The sequence below is a fragment of the Myotis lucifugus genome, unplaced genomic scaffold, assembly GCF_000147115.1.
Source record: "Myotis lucifugus unplaced genomic scaffold, Myoluc2.0 scaffold_223, whole genome shotgun sequence".
Taxonomy (NCBI): Eukaryota; Metazoa; Chordata; class Mammalia; order Chiroptera; family Vespertilionidae; genus Myotis; species Myotis lucifugus.
Window position 1 is genome coordinate 702,993 of NW_005871271.1, and position 23,290 is coordinate 726,282.

The following is a 23,290-nucleotide window of genomic DNA, read 5'->3' on the forward strand; positions in this document are numbered from 1 at the left end:
TTCATAAAGGTCCTATCAATAAAGATTTTTATGGCTGGCAGGCTGCTCTGTGATGGAGGAGGTCGCAGGTCAGGACCCATGCATCCTTTAGTATCCATCGAGCTGGGCCAGCAGAGGGAGGGGCCGTGGGTGGTTGGCCAGCTGGGCCTGCCCCTGATCGGGGTGGGGGGGCCACTGGGGGTGGGGGCAGCCAGGGGGAGGAGCCACGGGCAGTTGGCCAGCTGGCCCTGCCCCCTGGTTGAACTCCCCGTCAAGGGGACAATTCTCATATTAGCCTTTTATTATATAGGATTAGACTTACTAATTGTTCCGTAATTGACTACTGACAAACATTTCCAGAAAAGGATGACATAATGGTGCTACCGGGCTGAAAGCTGAGTGCTTGGCGTTAGATCCTGCCAACTCCCAATTATTTATATGAAGAGAAGGATGGTATTCTGTGGGTAAACATTCTTAATTCAAGGCTTCAAATTCACCTGATGACTTAACTTCTTTCCCATGCAAAAGTCAAAAGATACAAAATGCAAAACAACTGACTCATATTTCCACTGGAATCACAGTTAAATTCATGTAAGACAAAAGGGAGAGATGGGCAAAGAAGAGGCAGATCATTAAACTGGAAAGATGATTTAGAAAACCAATAGTCACAGAGAATTAAAAGTGGTTTACAATTATTTTTGGAAAGAAAAAGATTTCCTCATACTCTCACTACAACTAATATTAAAGGTACACAAAAATCCAGACCTGATGAATTAATAGATAGTATTTTTAATGTAAAATATTTCAAGACCTCTTTACTTAAAGCATTAGATGTCAAAAGGCTTTATATCAGAAAAAAGATAGTCACGACTTCCTCTAATCAGAGGTTATCTCCTAGAATAAAAATGCTACTACGTTATTACTAAAACAAGGGCTACCATACACCTAATACCAATATTATTACTTAACTTCATTTTCTTTAATAAATACTAAACCCATATGCCTAAGCTGCAAACTCAGATGCAAAAGAATTGATGAACAACTGACATGTAGTAAATTTATTTTTTTCCTGCCAGGCTCTTCTTCAAAAAAGAATTTGAAGCTAAAATAAATGAATGGGCAGGAAAACTAAGTTGCATGGATGAGGAAGAAATGGCATGCATATACAATATTTTCAGCTGCTTAAGTTTCTAAATTTTGTGGTATGCTTTACTTTAGAGGTCAGTTTAAAGATTAGTTGAGATAACTGGTTTGGTAGGATGAGAAATCTAGAAGAATAACTGCTATTTGATGACAGAACAAAAGAAGCATAAAGAGATCACCCACAGCTCAACAGTACAGTTGTGCTGTCTGCCTACCATGACATGAGCAGACTGAAGTTCTTTAGCAATAGAGTAACTGGCAAAGGAAGAAAAACAGCAATTACACTTGTAGAAATTTTCCTTTATCCTAGAGAAAAATTAGAAAAGTACACAGAGATTTACATATTCACTGTAGAGTTGTATATAAGGATAGAAGATTGGTCAAACAAATTATGCCATCACTATCCAGAGGAATATTAGTAAGGTAATTTAGAATAATGATGCATTTAAGTATTTAATAACACATACAAATGTTTGCTATACACTACAAGTGCAAAAGCAGTCTACCAAACAATATGAACTATATGATTCCGTTTTTGTTTTAAAAAATTAGAATACAGTTAAATACAGATATATATATATGATTTTTTAAGTATATGAAACTAAACTGTGGTGAGATCATGGATACTTTTACATTTCCTGTTTTTGTTTAGCTATAGTTCCTAATTTTGTTTTTTTATGATATGCATATACTAGGGGTGGGGTTTTTTATCTTTTTTTTTTTATTACAGTTAACATTCAGTATTATTTTATATTAATTTCTGATGTAAAGCACAGCAGTTAGACATCTATATACTAGTTTTATAATATGAACAAAAGTACCAAAACATTTAATGGGTAGATATATAGAAAGCCCATTTAGGAATATTCATTGTATAGCAATTTCTATAAAGGAAAAAGAAAGGTTTGCTTTAAGAGGTCATTTGACAATACGAAATAGACTTGTTACATGGAACTGCTGTTTACAATAGTTCTAGGTCTAATGAAATTTCATCTACAGAAAATATCTCAGAAGTAGGGAAACTACTGACATGGAGAACAAGAAACATACTTACGGTTGAGTGAAGTCACGAGTGATGAAATCAGAACTCTTGAACAGTAGAAAGATGTCGCTGAGGGTTTTACATTTCAGAGAACTATTCATTGCTATCCAGTATGCATCCTAAATAATAAAACACATGCAACTTAGTATTTTTCCAAATTAGTTACTATGAATGAATCCTAGGCCTGTATACCAAGTTAATAATGCTTACTTCTACAAGGGCTTAAAGAAAAAAGCCAGTTAAGAATTTAACTATACTGTCAAATGTCAATTACACTTCTAAACAATGAATAGCATCACCATTGCATGTTGACACTCAGTTATAAACACAGATGTTAAAGCCCTCACCCTTTTAACTCAGGCAAAGCATTTCCCTAGGTTTTTCTGGCTAATGATGAAAGAAGGGGCGGGGGGGCGGGGGGAAGGTATCAGAAATGCTAACTCTTGGGCTAGAAGACAGAGGTGTAAATAAACTGGCCGACCAACTACTCTCTAAGAAAAAGGAGATCCTTTATCTTCTTCCTGTTTCGGGAGAGCTAGAACACTTGAAGTTTGATAATAGAGCACTTAAGACCCAAGTCTATCAAATATGGGAGAGTGGAAGTGGTGAGATATTCTGAACCATCACAATTTTAAATGATGAATCATACATATAAACAAAACAAAAAAAGTAAGAATTATCAGGCACAATAGGCACAAAACTTAGTGAAACATGCCTAAAAATGACAAAATAATTGTAATTTAAAAACATACTTCTCCCATAGATAGATCAGACACAGGACAATAAAATAATTTTGAGAGCCCTAGCCAGTTTGGCTCAGTGGATAGAGCATCAGCCTGCGGACTGAAGGGTCCCAGGTTCAATTCCAGTCAAGGGCACATGCCCGGGTTGCGGGCTCGATCCCCAGTGGGGGGCATGCAGGAGGCAGCCAATCAATGATTCTCTCTCATCACTGATGTTTCTATCTCTCTCCCCCTCTTCCTTCCTCTCTGAAATCAATAAAAATATATTATAAAAAATAATAATTTTGAGAAAACTAATGATTATTTAAAAAACTATTCAACTATTTACAATATGGAAAAACACTGGTACATAGTAGGCACTCAATAAATAAGAACAAATGAATAACTTAAAACCACAAATAATTTATCCAACTTAAGTGGAAAGCCTCAACCTAGTTCAGTAGTAAGGAATGATTCAAATTACTGCTCATATATAAAGTAAAAATGAGTTTCAGTAACTTCTTTTAAATTTTTCCCATTGAAAAAGATTAAGAACTTCTGATTAAAATGTATATTGAACACAGAGATTTGACTCCATTAAAACAATAGTATATACACTGAAACCATGCAACTAAATAAACAAGACAATTATTAACTCCAGGGAAAACAAAATATTGAATAAGAACATATAAGTAACTATAATATAGTATATATCAGGTGTGTACATTGTGTTTGCATAATCATAATATTAGAAACTCTGAACACTAATCTAATAAAAAGTATATTGCTATGATGAGAATAGTAGAATAGGAAATAGTGAGAACCAGAGATAAAAGTTGAATCTTTCTGTTCCAGAGTAGGAAGTTAATAATAAATATATTACATTGAAGAATAAAGAAGTAGGAGAAAATAACAAAAGAATATACTAAAATATTTGAAAGCCTCTGAGGAATGGGAAATGGTGAAGCAAAGCATGTCAGGACCTGCTGATTTTTTAAGAAAGCGTCCAGAGCTTTTGAAAATTTAAACAATGTATATATGTTATTAACTTTAATAAGTGAGAATAAACATTAAATTAAATAAATCTCATTCATTTTAGAATAAAGATAAGCATGAGATGATTTCTGAAAATGCAAAGAAGTCTTTGATTCTTTCAATGACCTTTGCTGTCATAAAATTGTTTTCTATTGGATTAGAAAAATAGTAAATTTTTCCACAGACCCTAACTTAAAAAAAAAATACTGTTGATGAAATGTTAAAATAATAAAACAACGTAAGAAGGTATCAGTTGATTTCTCAAACTGCTCTATTTCTAGATCCTGTGACATTTAAATTTTATTCCTTTTCAATAGAGAAATATCTTTGTTTAACTGAACAGCTAAAGTTTTGAAAAGGACACAACATAGATTTCCTCATATTTCTAGCATGACCAGTAGCACAAGAGATTGAAACTGTCTTTTGGCAAAATGTACAGTACTTTACAGAGCCAGGAAAGTGTACTACAAAATCAGGAAAATAAAATAACAAGGGAAAATAAAAATAAATTCCATGGCATTTTCCCTAGACTTAGGAATGTAATGAGCCCTTCTGTGGGGACATAAAATGAAATGAATAGCAAAGCAAAGAATACTCAAACAATGAGAGATTTACTGATGTGGCCTACCCTTGGGGCACTCCAGTTAAGCTTAGGAAATACACTGCCCCCAAGGGAATTGATAGCTTCTTGGACTGTCGTGGTGAACTCAGGAAATTCCGGTGCCTAAAGAGAAAAGAAATTATTTGCGCAAGTCAATATCATCACAATAAATATAGAAAACATGATCAAAATCTCAAGGTTAAACTACCTAGGGTGTTAAAAAATAATTCAGAATACAAATCACTATCAGAAATCTGAACTCAGTTAAACAGAATCCATGATCAAATAGCATTTGCCAAAAAGGGGAAACGTGCCCAAATGTCACTTTCCAAAACAAATAAAACCCATAAACTAATGAGACAGATGTCACAAGGCACCTGGGGATTTGAGGAAAGAAATGAATGGTTCTTTAACACCTACATAAAACCAGTATTTATTAAGTGAAAAGAGATAGATGGAGTATCACTTGTACATATAGTCCAATTCTCAGAAATAACTCCTGACATTTAAAAGGTCCAGAAGCCTTTTCATTTGCAGGAACAGATTCTTGGATAAATGCCCCAAAGGTTTCATGAGAATGAGAATAAATTATGTGATAAAACTGTATTTAAACACTACTATTTCCTGACAAGTTTTAATATAAACGAACCTCAAAAACAGGATCTTGGTGAAATTAAAGTGTTCTTTCTTTTTTGGTTGATTTGAAAATCCCTATCTTATATAAGCAAGAAACTAAAACATTCTAAGTGTCATTTCAGCCAGGAAGTAGATAGAACTACTGTTGTGAAGGAACTTAAATGCGATTAGTATGCTTTGCCTCAAGCCTATGTCATTATGAAAGGAACACACAAAAATAAAGTACAGAAAGGGGGAATGAGAGATGTGAAGTGGAGCCTGCAGGAAAGAGAACACACAGATATTAACAGATACTCAACAAAGTCACAGGTATCCCTTAATTTATGCTGCCATCTACTGGGCAGCTGCAAATTCTGAAAAATCCATTAATAACAAGTTCTTCCATAGGGGCGAAAATGTTAAAACAGTCTGAAATTAGCTAAACTACACACTGCAAAATAAATCAAATGGCTTATACCAGTGATTTTCAACCAGTGTGCTGTGTATACTGCATGAAGCACACTGATGTGCTACAAGAACTTTTAAAACAGCAATACCTGACTATTTAATCAGGGGCAGTGACCTCTTTTCCCTCAGACTGTCAAATTAAAAAATACAACAGTCGCCCTAACCAGTTTGGCTCAGTGGATAGAGCGTCGGCCTGCAGACTGAAGGGTCCTGGGTTCGATTCCGGTCAAGGGCATGTAACTTGGTTCCAGGTACATCCCCAGTAGGGGGTGTGCAGGAGGCAGCTGATCGATGTTTCTCTCTCATCAATGTCCTCTCCCTTCCTCTCTGTAAAAAAATCAATAAAATATATATTTTTTAAAAAATACAACAGTCAACACAATAGCCGTCTGGAGTGAATTAACACATTGTTTGCGGGTAGTTTTTATCACGCGCTAACAGGTGGCGCGGGCCATTTTTGCTAATTTTTGCGCAAATGGCAACGTTCAGTAAAATTACGATAACTTTAGTTTTCATATTTTTTTTCAATGAAACTTTTTGTGATTTACTATAAAATGTATACTGAATTATTTTTCTTAAATTTTAAACAGACAAATGCTGGAAAACTCACTGGAAATTGAAATAAAAGTAATAAAATATGTAAAAATTCCAAAACGTATAAATACGTTTCCCGCATACAATGTGTTAATCAAAATTATACTTAATTTTTTTTGGTCAGATCGGCAAAAAATTACTTTTGGTGTGCCACAGGATTTTAGCAATTAGTTTATGTGCACCTTGAGATGAAAAAGGCTGAAAAGTCATCTAAAATAATAAAAGTGTAACATAACCAGACACCTGGAGAGGAGGAGCAGCGACGTGTGCAGCTCACTCGCGTCCAAAGAGCAGCAGCCATGCAAGCAGCCCACCCCCATCCGAGGAGCAGCAGACTTGCAATCATCCTGTCCAAGTCCAAGGAGCAGTAGCCCCACAAGCAGCCCACAACATCAGAGGAACAACAGCAGCGTGCAGCCAGCCCCCATTCAAGGAAGAGCAGCCACGTGAGCAGTCCGTCCCAGTTCAAGGAGTAGCAGCTGCGTGTGTAGCCCGCCCCCATCCAAGGAACAGCAGCCTCATGATCAGCACACCCTCTGTCTGAGGAACAGCAGCTGTGTGAGAAGCCTCCTCGCACCCACCAGAGGAGCCACCACGGCTGTGAACGACACCCACCAGAGGAGCTGCTGCCAACTGAGGAGCAACTGCTACCACAACCGCCCGAGGAGCAACTGCAGCCCGAGGAGCCACAGCCACCCAAGGAGCAGCCCCTGAACGACTCAACATCTAGATCTGTCGGTGAGATCAAACATGGGTAGACAAAGAAACCCACAAAGGAAAGAAAAGGAGGACTCGCCATAAAAGCATCTAAGTGAAACAGAGGCATGCAACATGTCAGAAAAAGAATTCAGATTAAGGATCCTAGAGTGCATAAATCGGATGGAGGAAAAACTCCAACAACTTACGCAAGAATCAAGAAGAAACAGATGAAAAAATCAACAACGTATGTAAGAATCAAGAAGAAATGGATGAAAAAATCAATAACTTATGTAAGAACCAAGAAGAAATGAAGAGTGATATAGCTGCAATAAAAAACACCATTGAAAGTTTCAACAGTAGACTAGGAGAAGCAGAGGACCGAATTAGCGAATTAGAAGACAGGGAAACAAAACACACCCAAACTGAACTGCAATTGGAGAAAAAAATTAAAAGACAGGAGGAGAGCCTAAGGGAGTTATGGGACAACATGAAACAAAACAACATACGAATAATAGGGGTGCCAGAACAACAGAAAGAGGAACAAGGGTTAGAAAACCTATTGGAAGAAATAATATCAGAAAACTTCCCTAAGATGGGGAAGAAAAAAGTCACAAAAGCACAGAGAGTCCCAAACAAGGTGAACCCAAAAAGGCCCACACCAAGACACATCATAATTACCATGGCAAATGTTCAAGACAAAGAGAGTATCTTAAAGGCTGCAAGACAGACCACATGTTAGGACACAAAACAAGTATCTACAAGTTCAAGAAGATTGAAAATCATATAAAACATCTCAGATCACAATGGAATGAAATTAGAAATCAACTACAGTAAAAACACTCAAAAACATTTAAACACATGGAGGCTAAATAGCATGTTATTAAACAATGAATGGGTTACCAATGAGATGAAGACAGAAATCAAAAACTTCCTGAAAACAAATGAAAATGAATACACAACAACAAAACCAGTACTGAGAGGGAAGCTCACAGCACTACAGGCCTACCTCAAAAAACAAGAGAAATTAATAATAAATTATTTAACTCTGCAACTTAAATAATTAGAGAAGAATAAGAAAAGACAAGAGCAAGTAGAAGGAAGAAAATAATAAAGATTAGACCATAAATAAATGACTTAGAGACTAAAAAACAATACAAAAAAATCAATGAAACCAAGAGTGGTTCTTTGAAAACATAAACAAGATTGATGAATCATTAGTCAGATTAATCAAGAAACAAGGAGAGAGGACCCAAATAAATAAAATCAAAAATGAAAGTAGAGACACAACAACTGAACACCACAGGAATACAAAGGATTGTAAGAAAATACTATGAACAACTATATGCCAACAAGCTGGACAATGTGGATGAAATGGACAAATTCCTAGAAAAAATACTATCTCTCAAAACTGAATTAGGAAGAAACAGAAAATCTGAATAAGCCAATAACAATTGAGGAAATAGAAGCAGTAATCAAATCACTCCCAGCAAACAAAAGCCCTGTTGACAAAGTTGGAGGGATCACAATACCAGATTTGAAGTTATATTACAAAGCCACCGAATTCAAAACAGCCTTGTACTGGCACAAGAACAGGTATATAGATCAATGGAAGAGAACAGAGATCCCAGAAACTGAACCAAGCCATTACGCTCAATTAATATTTGACAAAGGAGGCAAGAACATACAATGGAGTCAAGACATTCTCTTCAATAAATGATGCTGGGAAAATTGCAAAAAAACATGAAACTAGACCACCAAATTATATCATACACAAGAATAAACTCAAAATGGATAAAAGACTTAAATATAAGTTGTGAAACCATACGAATTCTAGAAGAAACCATAGGCAGCAAAATCTCAGACATCTCTAATGGCAATATGTTTATAAATACATCTCCTAGGGCAGAGGACTAAGGAGAAAATAAACAAATGGGACTACCTCAAAATAAAAAGCTTCTGCACAGCAAAAGAAACCATCAACAAAATGAAAAGGAAGCCCACTGTATGGGAGAACATATTTGGCAATGATACATCTGATAAAGGGGTAATACCCAAAATATATAAGGAACTCATACAACTTAACAAAAGGAAGACAAACAATCCAATTAAAAAATGGGCAAAGAACCTAATAGACACTTCTCCAAAGGGGACATACAGAAAACCAAGAGACATGAGAAAATGCACAAAGTCACTGATCATCAGAGAGATGCAAATTAAAACAATGAGGTATCACCTCACACCTGTCAGAATAGCTACCATCAAAAAAAGAAAAAGAAAAAGAAAAAAAGAATAGTTACCATCAACAAATCAACAAATGACAAGTGCTAGTGAAGATGTAGAGAAAAGGGAATCCTAGTACACTGCTGGTGGGAATGCAGACTGGTGCAGCCATTATGGAAAATAGTATGAGTTTCCTCAAGAAATTAAATATGGACCTGCTATTTGACCCAGTAATCCCACTTCTAAGAATATATCCTAAGAGACCTGAAACACCAATCAGAAAGAATGTATGTACCCCTATGTTTATAGCAGCACAATTTACAATAGCTAATATCTTGTAACAGCCCAAGTGCCCATCAGTAGATGTGTGGATAAAAAAGCTGTGGTACATTTACACCATGGAATACGGTGCAGCAGTAAAAAAGAAGGTTCTCCTACCCTTTGAGATAGCATGGAGGGACCTAGAGAGTATTATGTTAAGTGAAATAAACCAGTCAGAGAAAGACAAGTATCCCATGATCTCACTCATATGTGCAATATAATGAACAAAATAAACTGATGATCAAGAGATCCAGAGTCATAGAAGCTTAGAATATACTGTGGAATCTCAGAGGGAAGGCGGGGGGACAGTGGGTGGGTAGGAAAAGATCAACCAAAGAATCTTTAATGCATATATGCATAACCCATGGATACAGATAATAGGGTGGTGAAAGCCTGAGCTGGAGAGTGGAGGTGGGTTAGAAGTGGTCAATGGAGGGAAAAAGAGGACATATGTAATACTTTCACCAATAAAAATTTTTAAATATATATATATTAGGCTCTGACCAGGTAGCAAAGTTGGTTAGAGCATTGTCCCAATACTAGTACATGAAGGTTGTGGGTTCCATCCATGGTCAGGGCACATACAAGAATACATAGATAAGTGAAACAACAAATTGATTCCTCTCTCTACTCTCTCCTCTCCTCTCCTCTCCTCTCCTCTCCTCTCCTCTCCTCTTCTCTCTCTCTCTCCACACCCTCTTCCTCTGTCTATAAAATCAATTAAAAAATATTTTATGTTACATTTGACAATAATACTCTTACTCTGAAAAATTATAATAAGCTTAATCAACTTTTACATTTTTACACAAGCTACTGATTAATGTCATAAAGTCCTCTATTCTCACTTAAAAGAAATTGTAATGTTTTATGATATTTAAATATATGTGAGTAAGTGAATATAGATTTTCACTTTAATTTAGCTCCCATAGATCTAGACTTGATTCCTTCTTTTAGAACTTAAGAGAAACAAGTCAAAGCATCAATTATGAACGTAAAATATTTCCTTTGTAATCAAAGGGGGAAAGAGCAGGCCATGTTTGCCTATAAGGAGTGATTCAAGTTATTTTTCAAAATAATACATAATAGCCCTGGCCAGTGTGCCTCAGTTGGTTGCAGCGTAGTCCCATGCACTGAAGGGCTGCAAGTTCGGTTCTCAGTCAGAGCACATACCTGGTTTGCGGGCTCAATCCCTAGTCGGGGCCCTATGGGAAGCAACCAATCAATGTTTCTCTCTCACATCAATGTTTCCCTCTCTTTCTCTCCTTCTCCCTCCCTTTTGCTCTAAAATCAATTTTAAAGAATTTTAATAGCCGGACTGGCATGGATCAGTGGGTGAGCGTCTACCTATGAATCAGGAGGTCACAGTTCAATTCCTGGTAGGGGTACATGGCTGGGTTGTGGTCTCAGTCCCCAGTGGGGTGCATGCTGGAGGTAGCCAATCAATGATTCTCTCTCATCATTGATGTTTCTCTCTCTCCCTCTCCTTTCCTCTCTGAAATCAATAAAAATATATTTTAAAAAACTTTAATAATAAATTTAAAAAATGATAGTAATACATAATAGCCAACAGAAAAACATGACATTTGAAAGGGCGAGTAGATGGGAATTCAGAGGCATGCACTGAAGCCTGAAGCAGCTGTGTGATAGTGTGAGGCTGTCCCCAGGCTGGCGCTCTGCTCTTACCGTTAGTGTGGCTGTGTTCTCATCATCTGACCACTGCATGAAGAAGGGAATAGAAAAAACATTAAATATAGATAATGTACTGGGCTTCCAAAAAAGCAGTACTCCATGTAAAATTTATACATAAACAGATGACATGTTTTCCTGAACACAAAGTATCTATATATATAAAAAGCCAGCGACTGGAACACTGTAATGCTGGAACAACCGGTTGCTATGACACCCACTGCGGCCAGCAAACCGGCCCGATCTGGGGTGGGGCTGGCCAGCCAACCTCCTGTGGCCCCTCCCGCAGGCCGGCCCTGCTCCCAATCGGCCTCTCCCACCCCATCAAGGGCGAGGCAGCTGGTCAACCCCCGCCACAGCCCCTCCCGCCGGCTGCCCTACCCCCAATTGCCCCCCTACCCCAATCGGGGGCAAGGCCTGCCAGCAAATAGCCCACGGCCCCTCCTGCCCAGCCCTGATTGGGCCCACATCAGGGTCGGGTTGGCCAGACCCCACCCATGCACGAATTCACGCACTGGGCCTCTAGTATGTAAATAAAGGTATCAAAGTGAGATTTTCATGTAATTTCTCACTTCAATGAATATATGCTAAGAACTAAAGGTCAGAACTATTTCAGAGATCACTGAAATTAGAACAATCTACAGAATAGAGTAGAACCAACCTGTATTTCTTCTGCCTCATCATCACTGTCTGGCTGAGAACATGTTGGAGGATCTTCCCTAGAAGGACATGAAGCAAAAATTAAGAAAGAAAAAGGCTGTGTACCATGTAGTCAGAATTTCAGATGAGTATGTAAAAAGCCTTTCAATTGAAGCATAATATTAGGAAAAGTCCACTTTTTGAGACAGAAACTAATAAAAACTAATATAAAATTAATGAGAGTACAACAAACATGGCAGAATAAAAACTTTCTGCCCACTTTCACAAATCACTTAGAAATAAGGGAAAGAAAGCTCAAAGTCCTCCTCTGGTAACACCAAGAATCATCCACAACTCTTGAGGCCAGTCGTGAGAAAGTGCTGCCAGAGACCAGGAAGGTCAAACGGGATGAAGGAAGACCCAGAGGAAACATGTGAAGAGCTGTTCTGCACAGCTGAGGGAACACCCCTGCGGGGCAAGACTCCTTAGTTTATACAGAGAAAACAGTGTGTGGACTGGTGTCCAGAATTACCTGAGTCTGGACTGGCAACACAGAGAGGTATGGGGAAGAGAGTGAGAAAGAAATACTCAGACACTCTCTTTGAAGAAGCAGGTATGGGAAGGAGGCGTCTAGTAGCCAATCTCGTTGCCCAGGAGGAAGCAAAGGCTGAAGGAACTCAGAGGGGATAACTCTGCCCTGGCCCCTCCTCAATACTAAACTACAAACAACTGGCCTAGGAATAACTCACTCACATAATGGAAACAAATAACAATCAGAATAATAGGCAGCACAGGATCTGTACCAAGAAACTACAATTAAAAGGGAAATGGGGCCACTGGTTGCCATGGGCATCTATCTACCCCTATATTCCCTCATGAAACTCCATTAAAATGATAGGAACGATCCCAAGAAGAAAGAGGACCCACAAGAAGACAACTACAGAAGGAAGATGGCAACAAACGTTTGGAAAACAGAAAGCCAAGGGGGATAACCCACTAAGCAACAGCTAGAACCTAGAGACCTCTGGATGACAAAACTGCAGCTCTGGGCTATGAATAGGGTTACTTGTGTGAGGTCCATAAAAAACGGCGGAAAGACTCACCCAGTCTCCTTAAACTTGCACACCCAAGCAACTCATCCTCCTCCACCCCCATGGCTAAGCAGGTTTATTCTCTGGGGGGAAAATGAACTAAAGAGGTTCACGGATCAGGTCCATAATGGCCCAGAGGAATATGGGAGTGAGATGCTACAATATGATGAGGAGCCATGTGAAAGTCATGCTGAACTCAGAGCCCTAATTCCCATCCTCCTACCCTGCTGTCAGAATGCAGACAGATGAGAAAATTGCCCTCTGCGGAAACTGAAAAACCCAGAGTCTAACTGCTGGCAGTCTTCATCAACAGGCCCACCAGGTACACAAAGTTTCCAAATGTGTGTGTGTGTGTGTGTGTGTGTGTGTGTGTGTGTGTCCCTCACTCTTAAATATGAATAGAGGAGAGGCCTAAAATCATCAGAAAACTGAAGAAAGATTTTTTAAAAGTTTCTAAAAAAAGGTACATGGAAGAAATAAAGACAATAAAGGTACCAAATGAAAAAATATTTTAAATATGATTAATATCCTTAAAGATAAAAGAAGAGCCCTAGCTGGATTGGGTCAGTGGCTAGAGCGTCAGCCTGTGGACCAAAGGGTCCCAGGTTCAAGTCCAGTCAAGGGCACATACCTTGGTTTCAGGCTCCTCCCGGCTCCGACCTTGGTCAGGGCTCCTGTAGGAGGCAACCAATCAATGTGTTTCTCTCACATTGATATTTCTCTCTGTCTTTCCCTCTCTCTTCCACTCTCCCTAAAAATCAATGGAAAAATATCCTCGGATGAGGATTAACAAAAAAAGAGAAGATATTGCATTCATGAAAAAAATAGGAGGCTATAAGAAAGGAACACAGGACAAGATTGAACTTGTAGAAACTGAAAATTCAAGATAAATGGCAAAGTCAAGGAAATTACCTAGAAATTAGGACAACAAAGAAATATATAGTAGAGAAGAAATAATAAGATACAGAGAATTAATCTAGCAGATCCAACATTTTAGCAACAGGAGTTCCAGAAACAGAAGCAAGAAAATAAGAGAAAATTATAAAAGACATAATATTTTTAAATCTCCCAAAACTGAAAAACATAAGTCTCCAGATATATATAGCACAATTAATGGAATAAAGGGGCAAAAAACTTAAATAATGTGCCAAGATGGCTACAATAATTCTTCCCATCACGTTAAACAAGCCCTTTTGAAGGATGACTTTGCTATTCTTCCCATGAAGAAATAGCATTTATTTTCCCATCCCTTTAATTTAGACCGGCTTCAAGATTCACTATGACCAAAAGGTAGCACAAGTGACACCATGTAATTCTGAGTCTAGGTGTCAAAAAAGTCTTTTCAACTTCCAATCTCACTTTTTACTGAGCCAAGCCACCATACATTCCTGCTGCATAAATGACCTTAGCAAGACCCGCAGGGACCTACCTGCATGTCCAGCGCCAAGAATTACAGAGGCTCTGAGATTTTACCCTATGTGCAAGCTAACAAGTGAGCCTATTTGATTCTTAGCTTTGTGCATCTGGAAATTCAATTCTATAGAATTAAGAAAAGTTTATTAAAATTTAAGAAACTGATATACATTAACCAAAATCACATCAGAGTGATGACTGGTAAACCAATGTGTCAATTTCTTGATTTACAGAGGAGGATATGCCTTTCCCATGATTGCTAACCTAACATTTAATATAATACACTCTTGCCCAGCCTGTGTAGCTCAGTGGTTGAGCACCAGCCTATGAAGCAGGAGGCCAGGCTTCGATTCCCAGTCAGGGCACATGCCCAGGTTGCAGGCTCGATCCCCAGTGGGGGATACATGCAGAGGCAGCTGATCAATGATTCTCTCTTATCACTGATGTTTCTCTTTCTCCCCCTCTCCCTTCCTCTCTGAAATCAATAAAAATATTTAAAAATTATATGTATGTACATATATATAATACACTCTTAAAAATTTTGGATGGTACCGCTCTTGATAGCTTCATATTTCTTAACAATGTACTTATACTATTATTTCCTTTTTTTGTTGTTGTTAATCCTCAACCAATGATACTTTTCCATTGATTTTTAGAGAAAGTGGAAGGGAGAGAGATAGACAAGAGAAATAGTGATGTGAGAGAGACACATTGGCTGGTTGCCTCCCACACACACCCCAATCAGGGCCAAGGATTGAGCCTGCAACTGAGATACGTGCCCTTGACTGGAATCGAACCCAGGACCCTTCAGTACATCCCTTTGACCAGAATCGAACCCAGAACCCTTCAGTCCACAGGCCAACGCTCTATCCACTGAGCCAAATTGGCTAGGGCTACTATTATTTCTTGATATTATCATCACCTTTGATATTATTTCTTGGTAGAGTTGTGAAGTTTCAAAACACAAACGTATCTAACATGTTAATTTTTATAATCGGCATCTACTATTATTCTGCCCCAAGAAAGACAGGTCAGCGAAAGAAAGAACCTGGAACCAAAAAGGGACAGTGAGGATTAGGACTTGGAAGCATTATGAGTCAGACCATCTGAGATGCACCCAATTTGTGGGCCCACTTCAGGTTATCACCTCCACTATAAAAACGTCCTGGATCACTCCAGCTTACAGTTATCATTTAAACTAAAAAGAAAAAAGAAAATAAACTGCTTATCAGAATACTGGATGCTTTTATTTTAAAAAAAACAACAAAAACCCCACAACTACTTATATCTTTGACTTGGCTACTAACTAAGCGTGGACTCCCAAGATAGAATGTCCCACCTATCTCATTATTCCAGTAGCACACTCAGCACCCACCTCTAGGAGATACCCAATAATGTGCAATGAAAATGAATCACTGTCTCCACCAGAAATGCAAGTGACCAGCCCCCTTTCCCACACCCACTGTGAGCAATGATAATCAAACCAAACATTCTCCTTCCCTGAACCCTGGAAGCAGCCTCAACACATCACTCTAAGAAACCATTACCAGTAGATCAGAGTTGGCAAACAAGATAAATCTTATCACCATCAGTTTACACTATTCATTTGACTTAGTGCAGGCCACCATGGAAAAGAGTTAAGTAACTACGTTCATTCATTCACTCACTCAACAAATATTTCCTGAGCACAGACTGTGCTGAGTTATAAATGTAAACAAGACACACTGAAGAGCGTTCAGCCAGGGGTGAAAGGAATGTCCTGTATTCGGAGGTGATGGGACAGGAGACATGAAGAATCAGGAGCTAAAGCAGCCAACAACCATTTCCTCACTTCTCTGCTAATAAAAACTCCAACCTGTTCAGATATTAAGTGCCTCTGTGCCTCATGGACTTCCCCCCAATCAGACAGTGACTACAGACCAGTCCCACCAATCATGGTTATTCCAACTCCTTGCCAAAGAGGGACCAAACCCTGACCAACCATTGCTAGAGACCCCTGAGAAAGTTCACTCTGCTTTTAAAAAGGGATATGAGACAGGACCTCATTTATTCTTACTTTTGGATATGGTAGTGTGAGAACATGATGTCTGAAGCTACTATAGCAACTTGGACTTCAGAAAGGAAAACCAAGAAATTCAGAGAAGCCAATTTCTAGTCCTAACATCACTGAAGTACTATACTTTTCCATAACTGCCATGCCTTCCAGCTTATCCTATATAATAAAAGCCTAATATGCCAAGTGCCCGCTCGTCTGGTCGTTAGTTCAACCAATCAAAGCATAATATGCTAATGATATGCTAAGGCCGCTCAACCACTCGCTATGACATGCACTGACCACCAGGGGGCAGACAGTTGACAGGTCAACCAGTCGCTATGATGTGCACTGACCACCAGGGGGACTCCAGCTGGTAGGTTAGCTTGCTGCTGGGGTCCGGCCGATAGGGACTGAGCGAGATGGGCCGGACATGTCCTGAAGCCCTCCCGTGGTCCCTCCATGGCTGGCCAACCTCCCACGTCCCTCCCTGGCCCCGATCGTGCACTAGTGGGGTCCCTCAGCCTGGCCTGTGCCCTCTCGCAATCCGAGACCCCTCACAGGATGTTGGAGAGTCGGTTTTGGCCCGACGGCAAAACGACTGGGTGATGAGGGTGCCAGCAGAGTCAGGTTCTGGTAAGAGCCCCCTTCTGGCTTGCAGATGGCCACCTTCTTGGTGTCCGACACAGGAGAAGGAGCTAAGAGCTCCATGTGATCTTTTATAAGAATGCTAATGATGTGCACTGACCACCAGGGGGCAGATGCTCAATGCAGGAGCTGCCCCCTGGTGGTCAGTGCGCTCCCACAGGGGGAGCGCCACTCAGCCAAAAGCCAGGCTCAGCGCTGAGGGCTCCCGGACTGTGAGAGGGCGCAGGGACCCCCCTCCGAGTGCACGAATTTCGTGCACTGGGCCTCTAGTAGTTATATGAAATAACATACTGGCCTCACTGTTTAAGCCATTTTTAAAGATGGATGTCTTAGCCCAGTGATTCCCAAAGTGGGCGCTACCGCCCCCTGGTGGGCGATGCAGCGATCCAGGGGGGCGGTGATGGCCACAGGTGCATTTGTTTTAACTTTTTTTGTATTACCTTTCTATTCTGAGTTCAATAAATAGTTTCATAATTTCAAACTTCAATGTTTCTAATTTACACCTTTCTTTACTATATTTTACGAAAAAGGTAGAAACATTAATACATATATCTTTCTGTTTAATTGCTATTAAAATTTTAAAAAAATTAATTTCCAGGGGGCGCTGAGTAATATTTTTTCTGGAAAGGGGGCGGTAGGCCAAATAAGTTTGGGAATCACTGTCTTAGCCTGTTCAGGCTACTATGACAAAATAACATAGATGGGATAGTTTGCCAACAGAAATTTATTTCTCAGTTATGGAGGGTGGAAATCCAAGATGAGGGTGCCAGCAGGGTCGGGTTCTGGTAACAGCCCCCTTCTGGCTTGCAGATGGCCACCTTCTTGGTGTCCGACACAGGAAAAGGAGCTAAGAGCTCCGTGTGATCTTTTATAAGAATGCTAATCCTAGTCATGAGGAGTCCACCCTCACGATACTGGTATAATCACCTCCCAAACACCATACCTCCTAATACCTAATATCTTTGGGGGTTAAGATTTAAATATATGAATTTGGGGGTCATACAAGCATTCGAATCATAGCAAATATTCTATTACTTGCAACCAAAATCATCCCAATTGACACATGGAGCAAACATAGAGGGCACTGTGTGTCAGGTGAAAGAGAATAGGTAAGAGTTTGCACAGCAAAAAAACCACACTTATTTCATGGGAGCTGAAACTGAAGAAATTATACTCAGAGACTTTTTCTGCCTTTTATTTTCTATGTAACAAATAACTTGGAAGCTTAGAGGAAAGCATTCAATTAGGAATTTTACTTTCTGGAACAAGGCACTCTACTACACTAGAGTTAAGAGCATAAACTGGTACAACAGTGAAAGCTATTGGGCTATACTGGTCAAGAGTCTTAAACATTTTTATAACCTTAGATCTATAATTAGAGTCTAGGATTCTTAATGTACAGAAATAATCGTAAATGCAAACAATGTTTTATACAAAAATGTTTGTGTTTTTTTGTTTTTTGTTTTAATATATTTTTATTGATTTCAGAGGGGGAGGGAGAGAGAGATAGAAACATCAATGATCAGAGAGAATCATTGATCAGCTGCCTCCTGCATGCCCCCTACTGGGAATCAAGCTTGCAACCTAGGCATGTGCCCTTGACCACAATCAAACCCAGCAGGCCAACACGCTATCCACTGAGCCAAAACTGCTAGGGCCAAAAATGTTTGTTGAAGAATTATTTTTCAGTAAGGAAAAGTTGTAAATGACCTAAATATCCAACAACTATGAAATTAGGTCAATTACAGCAAATGCCTATACATGAAAATCTTGCAGTTGTTAGAAATAATGCCATTTTTAAAGCACAGAGAAAATTTATGCTATGGTGGTCAATGAAAAAAGTAATATGAAACTATATAGTATGTAGCACGCCCACCACTTAGGCTATAAAGTGTATTTAAAAAGACTAGAAAAAAAATGTGCCAAAATTTGAACAGTATTTGTTTTCAGAAAGTGGAATTATGGGTGATTTTTCTCTGCTCCTTCATTCTTCTATGCAGTTGTCAAGTTTACTACAATGACAAGTATTACTTCTATAATTAAAAAATAAAGTTAGGGGCATATTTTACAAATGATATAATTCTAAGCATTCATTTTGCTACTCCTTTCCATGTTTCAGAATTAATCTTACATAAAAAAAAGTTAAGTCATACACATTCCCAGTCTATGCTTAAAAGAAAAAGAAGAAAAAGATGCCTAATGAATATATCTCAATATCTAGAAATAACTTACTGGCCTACTCACAATAAAAAGACTATTCAATAATTCTAGTTCATTAACACCAGTTTATTTGTAACTATACACCAAGTATGTCAAACTCACAGCCCACAATGAATATTTCTGCAGCCATGCCAATATAACGGTGTTAGCAGTTATTTACAATTATGAAAGGAAATAAGTCTCCTGTCAGATCCAAAATTACTGACATTCACCTTGGGTCAGTTTTGAAAGTAATCACTGTGAACAAGATTTTCCCTGAAGTAGGAAAGATACTAGCGGAGAAGAGATGCCAAGTGTCAGGAAGAAAACATTAATTTTATCATTGCTCTTGTTCTTTTTTTTATACTATACTTTTCTAAATAAACCTACGTTTCTATGAAAATTGAAGTTTGTGTTTTTTTGCGGCCCACATAAACTTAAACCTTGTTTATTTGGCCCGTGTTAGTCTTTGAGTTTGACATACTTGCTATACACTATATCCCTTGATTCAGGGATATATTTCATATAATGGAGCTAAAATGTTCATATAGGAAAAGATGCAGCTGTGGTCTTCTATAAATAATACTTTAAACACACACACTCATTCAAAAAACAATTACTATCTGAACTCAGGGAGATAAAAAAGATTAGTATAGCAAGGAACATACTGAGAGGGATACATACCTAAGCCCACATGCAAAACACAAACAGAGTTTTAAAAAGACATGTTTGAAAAAAGCTACTCAGTGATAAAACACAACTTAGATGAATCTCAAAAGCATTATATTGAATTAAAGAAGCCAGCCCTAGCTGATTTGGCTGAATGGATAAAGCGTCTGCCTGCGGACCAAAGGTCCCAGGTTCAATTCTAGTCAAGTTTATGGACTCCAGTTGCAGGCTCCTCCCATGCAGGAGACAACCAATCGATGTTTCTCTCTATCTTTCCCTCTCTCTTCCACTCTCCCTAAAAATCAATGGAAAAATATCCTTGGGTAAGGATTAACAAAAAATACAAAGAAAGAAGCCAGAGACACACAAAAATACTATGATTCCATTTATATGAAGTTCTAGAACTGACAAAACTAAGCTATGGAGATAAAAATCAGACCAGTGTTTGCCTGGGTGGGAAAATGGAGGTAGGCAGGAAAGACCAAAAAGAGATACAAGGGACTTTCTGGGGAATGGAAATGGTCAATATTTTCAACGGAGTGGTGGTGAAACAGTTGTATATATTTATCAAAACTCATCAAATTATACATTCAAGATCTGTGTATTTTACTGTAAACGTACCTCATATAAATTATACCTATAACTTTCAAATTTGTTATTAATCCTCATCCAAGAATATTTTTTACATTGATCTTTAGGGAGAATGAGAGGGAGAGGGAGGGAGAGAGGGAAAAAAGAGGGGGGGAGAGGAAGAGAGAGAGAGAGAGAGAAAGAGAGAGGAACATTGATGTGAACATCGATTAGTTGCCTCCTGCATGCACCCCAACCAGGGCCAGGGATCAGAACCTGCAACCCAGTACGTGCCCTTGACCGGAAATCGAACCCTCGACCCTTTGATGCATGGGCTGACACCCTAACCACTGAACAACACTGGCCAGGGCTAATTTTCAAGTTTTTAACTATAAAAGTAATACAATCTAATATTACTACATTTTTGCCCTAACTGGTTTGGCTCAGTGGATAGAGCATCGGCCCATGGATTGAAGAGTCCTGGGTTCAATTCCAGTCAAGTGCATGTACCTTGGTTGCAGGCTCAATCCCCAGTAAGGGGTGTGTAGGAGGCAGCTGATAGATGTTTCTCTCTCATTGATGTTTCTAACTCTCTATCCTTCTCCCTTCCTCTCTGTAAAGTCAATAAAAATATTTTTTGAAAATAAAAAATAATAAAATTACTACATTTTTCAAATCAAAGGCTCAAAAAACACTGCTTTTCTCAGTCTGAGCAAATGACATCTCATTCATCAAGTTAGTTGTTCAAACAAAAATTCTTGCCACTTCCTTCTCCATCACTGAGTTCTGAAGGTTGCAAGAAGTGAAAGTCAAATCCATTCACTTCTCTCCACTTCAATGTAACCCTCTTAGATCAAGCCACTATCAGCTCTCACTTGGTCTAATGCAGTATCAGGTTCCTAACTGGTCTTCAAGTTCCACACAGTAACCAGTCATTGTTCACAAAATGAAATCTGCCAAAGTCACTTTCTTGCTCAAAGAACTCAATACCCGAGTTCTCAATAAATTCTAGGATCTTTAACATAACTCCCACACACATACCTCAACCTGAACCCTAACCATCACTCCCATTTCAGCAACTGAGACTCCCACCACCTGACCCTCTCTTATTAGTTTCCTGCAGGTGAATATCTTTTGCACCTCAGAGCCCTCCTTAATGCTATTCCCTCAACCTGGAAGATTCTTCCCTCCACCACTCAACTGACTACCTTCTACCCAAACTTCCTTTCTCAGAGGCTCATAAATTACTTCTTCAGGGAATTCCCTGACCCTCCCTGCAACCCTCAGCCCCACTCCCACCCCCAGTAACTTAATATTTCAGTGGCCTCCCCGTTTCCTCCACAGCACTTACCACAATTTTCACATATATTTACTGGCGTGTTTGTTTAATGATCAGACTAAAATTAATGCTAACAAGAGCAGTCAGTATTTCTTAAGAACATACAATATACTAGGCATTGGGCTAAACATTTTACATAGTATCGGTTTTTATCTCTGCCACAACCCTATGAGGTTACTTCTCTGACATCAGTCGCCCATTCACAGAAGAGAAATCTAAGGCACAGAGAACTATCAGTTTTACATGATGAAAAACGTTCTGGAGATGGGTGGTGGTGATGGTTGCACAACAATAAAATGTACTTAACACCAATGAACTGTACACTTTAAAATAATTATAGTAAATTTTATGTTATGTGTATTTGAGTACAATAAAACAAAACTTTTAATAATTCTAAGGGAAAATTATTTCCAACCTACAATTCTAAAAAAAAAAAAAAAAAGATCCAGCAAGGGTTAGTATTAGGCTACTATAGAAAGGATAGTGAGGGATGAGCACTAAGATAACATGATTTCTGAGCAGAGACCTGAATGAACACATGGAACATCATTAAATTGTATAATACTTAAACTTCTTCAAGTTTACACTAAAAAGACTAAAGCATGGTAACTTCTTCCTTTTACAATTAGAGGAACTACATGAACAGAGAAGCATTGAGGTGGAGTCATGGTGGGTTAACTATGGAAAACAAAAGGCTAACTACTTAAAAATGATACACCCTAGTAAAACTTTCTGTTTGCAATGAACAATGAATCTCTTATCTTAAAATAAGTGAAGAATCCCAAAGGGTAATAACATGCCCTCTCTGCCCCACCACCAGTCCTCCCCATCCCCATTTCCGAAAGGCAGAGAGGAAGGAACTGCCCATTTTCATAAACAGTAATTATTAGAGAAGTACCCAATTTTGAGAATCTTATTAATTGAGCATTGACAAAAAAACAAAGGATCAAAATCAACACATAATTTTAGCTAGAAAAAAGGGGGAGAGAAGGGTGCATTTTATATGGCAATGGCTGAGATTTAATCAGTACAACATTCCTAAATGATAAAAGTATTAAAAATGGTTTCTGATATACTTTACCTTCCTGAAACCACCAGAGTTCCATCATCAAGTAAATAATCCTTCACATTCTGAGGAAGTGGAAGAATGACACTAAAAAAAATAAAAATGCATATACCAAAAAAGGCATTATTTAAAAAGGCCAACCATAAGCAGAAAGAAAAAATTTCCAAACTCAATTTTTAAATTACTTGTTCCCATTATACAACTATGAAGTGGAAAATGTTAATGATGTACATTTGGTGGCGGCAGACTAGAAATTAGAATGTGAATAAATATTTTGGTAAGCTAAATTAGGTTCATAAAGTTACTACAATTATCTTTGTGATAAAGACAAAAGTCAGCCAAATCCAAAGAAGCAAACTGAAATCACAGTATGAAAGCAACAAACCCAAAAGAATTCTTCGTGAGTACAATGATTATATGCCTCTAGGGAATTAGAGACAAGAGATAATTGCAGCAACACAACACGGGAAGTACAGCAAACAAATCAGAAAAGGAACAG

General features: G+C 38.6%; 1 protein-coding gene across 4 annotated transcripts in view; it reads right to left on the reverse strand.

Moving 5' to 3' along the window:
* Nucleotides 1-23,290, reverse strand: part of CDC123 (cell division cycle 123) — a 71,550-nt gene that overhangs the window by 38,489 nt on the left and 9,771 nt on the right. For 2 of the 4 annotated variants that reach the window (XM_006098210.2, XM_006098212.3), the window contains exons 2-6: nt 22,807-22,878; nt 11,787-11,844; nt 11,123-11,155; nt 4,550-4,645; nt 2,177-2,283 (exon numbers count right to left, since the gene is read on the reverse strand). In XM_006098210.2, coding sequence (XP_006098272.1) covers nt 2,177-2,283; nt 4,550-4,645; nt 11,123-11,155; nt 11,787-11,844; nt 22,807-22,878 — 366 coding nt within the window. The remainder of the gene's footprint in view (nt 1-2,176; nt 2,284-4,549; nt 4,646-11,122; nt 11,156-11,786; nt 11,845-22,806; nt 22,879-23,290) is intronic. The other 2 variants (XM_006098211.3, XM_023761959.1) reach the window with 2 other exon arrangements.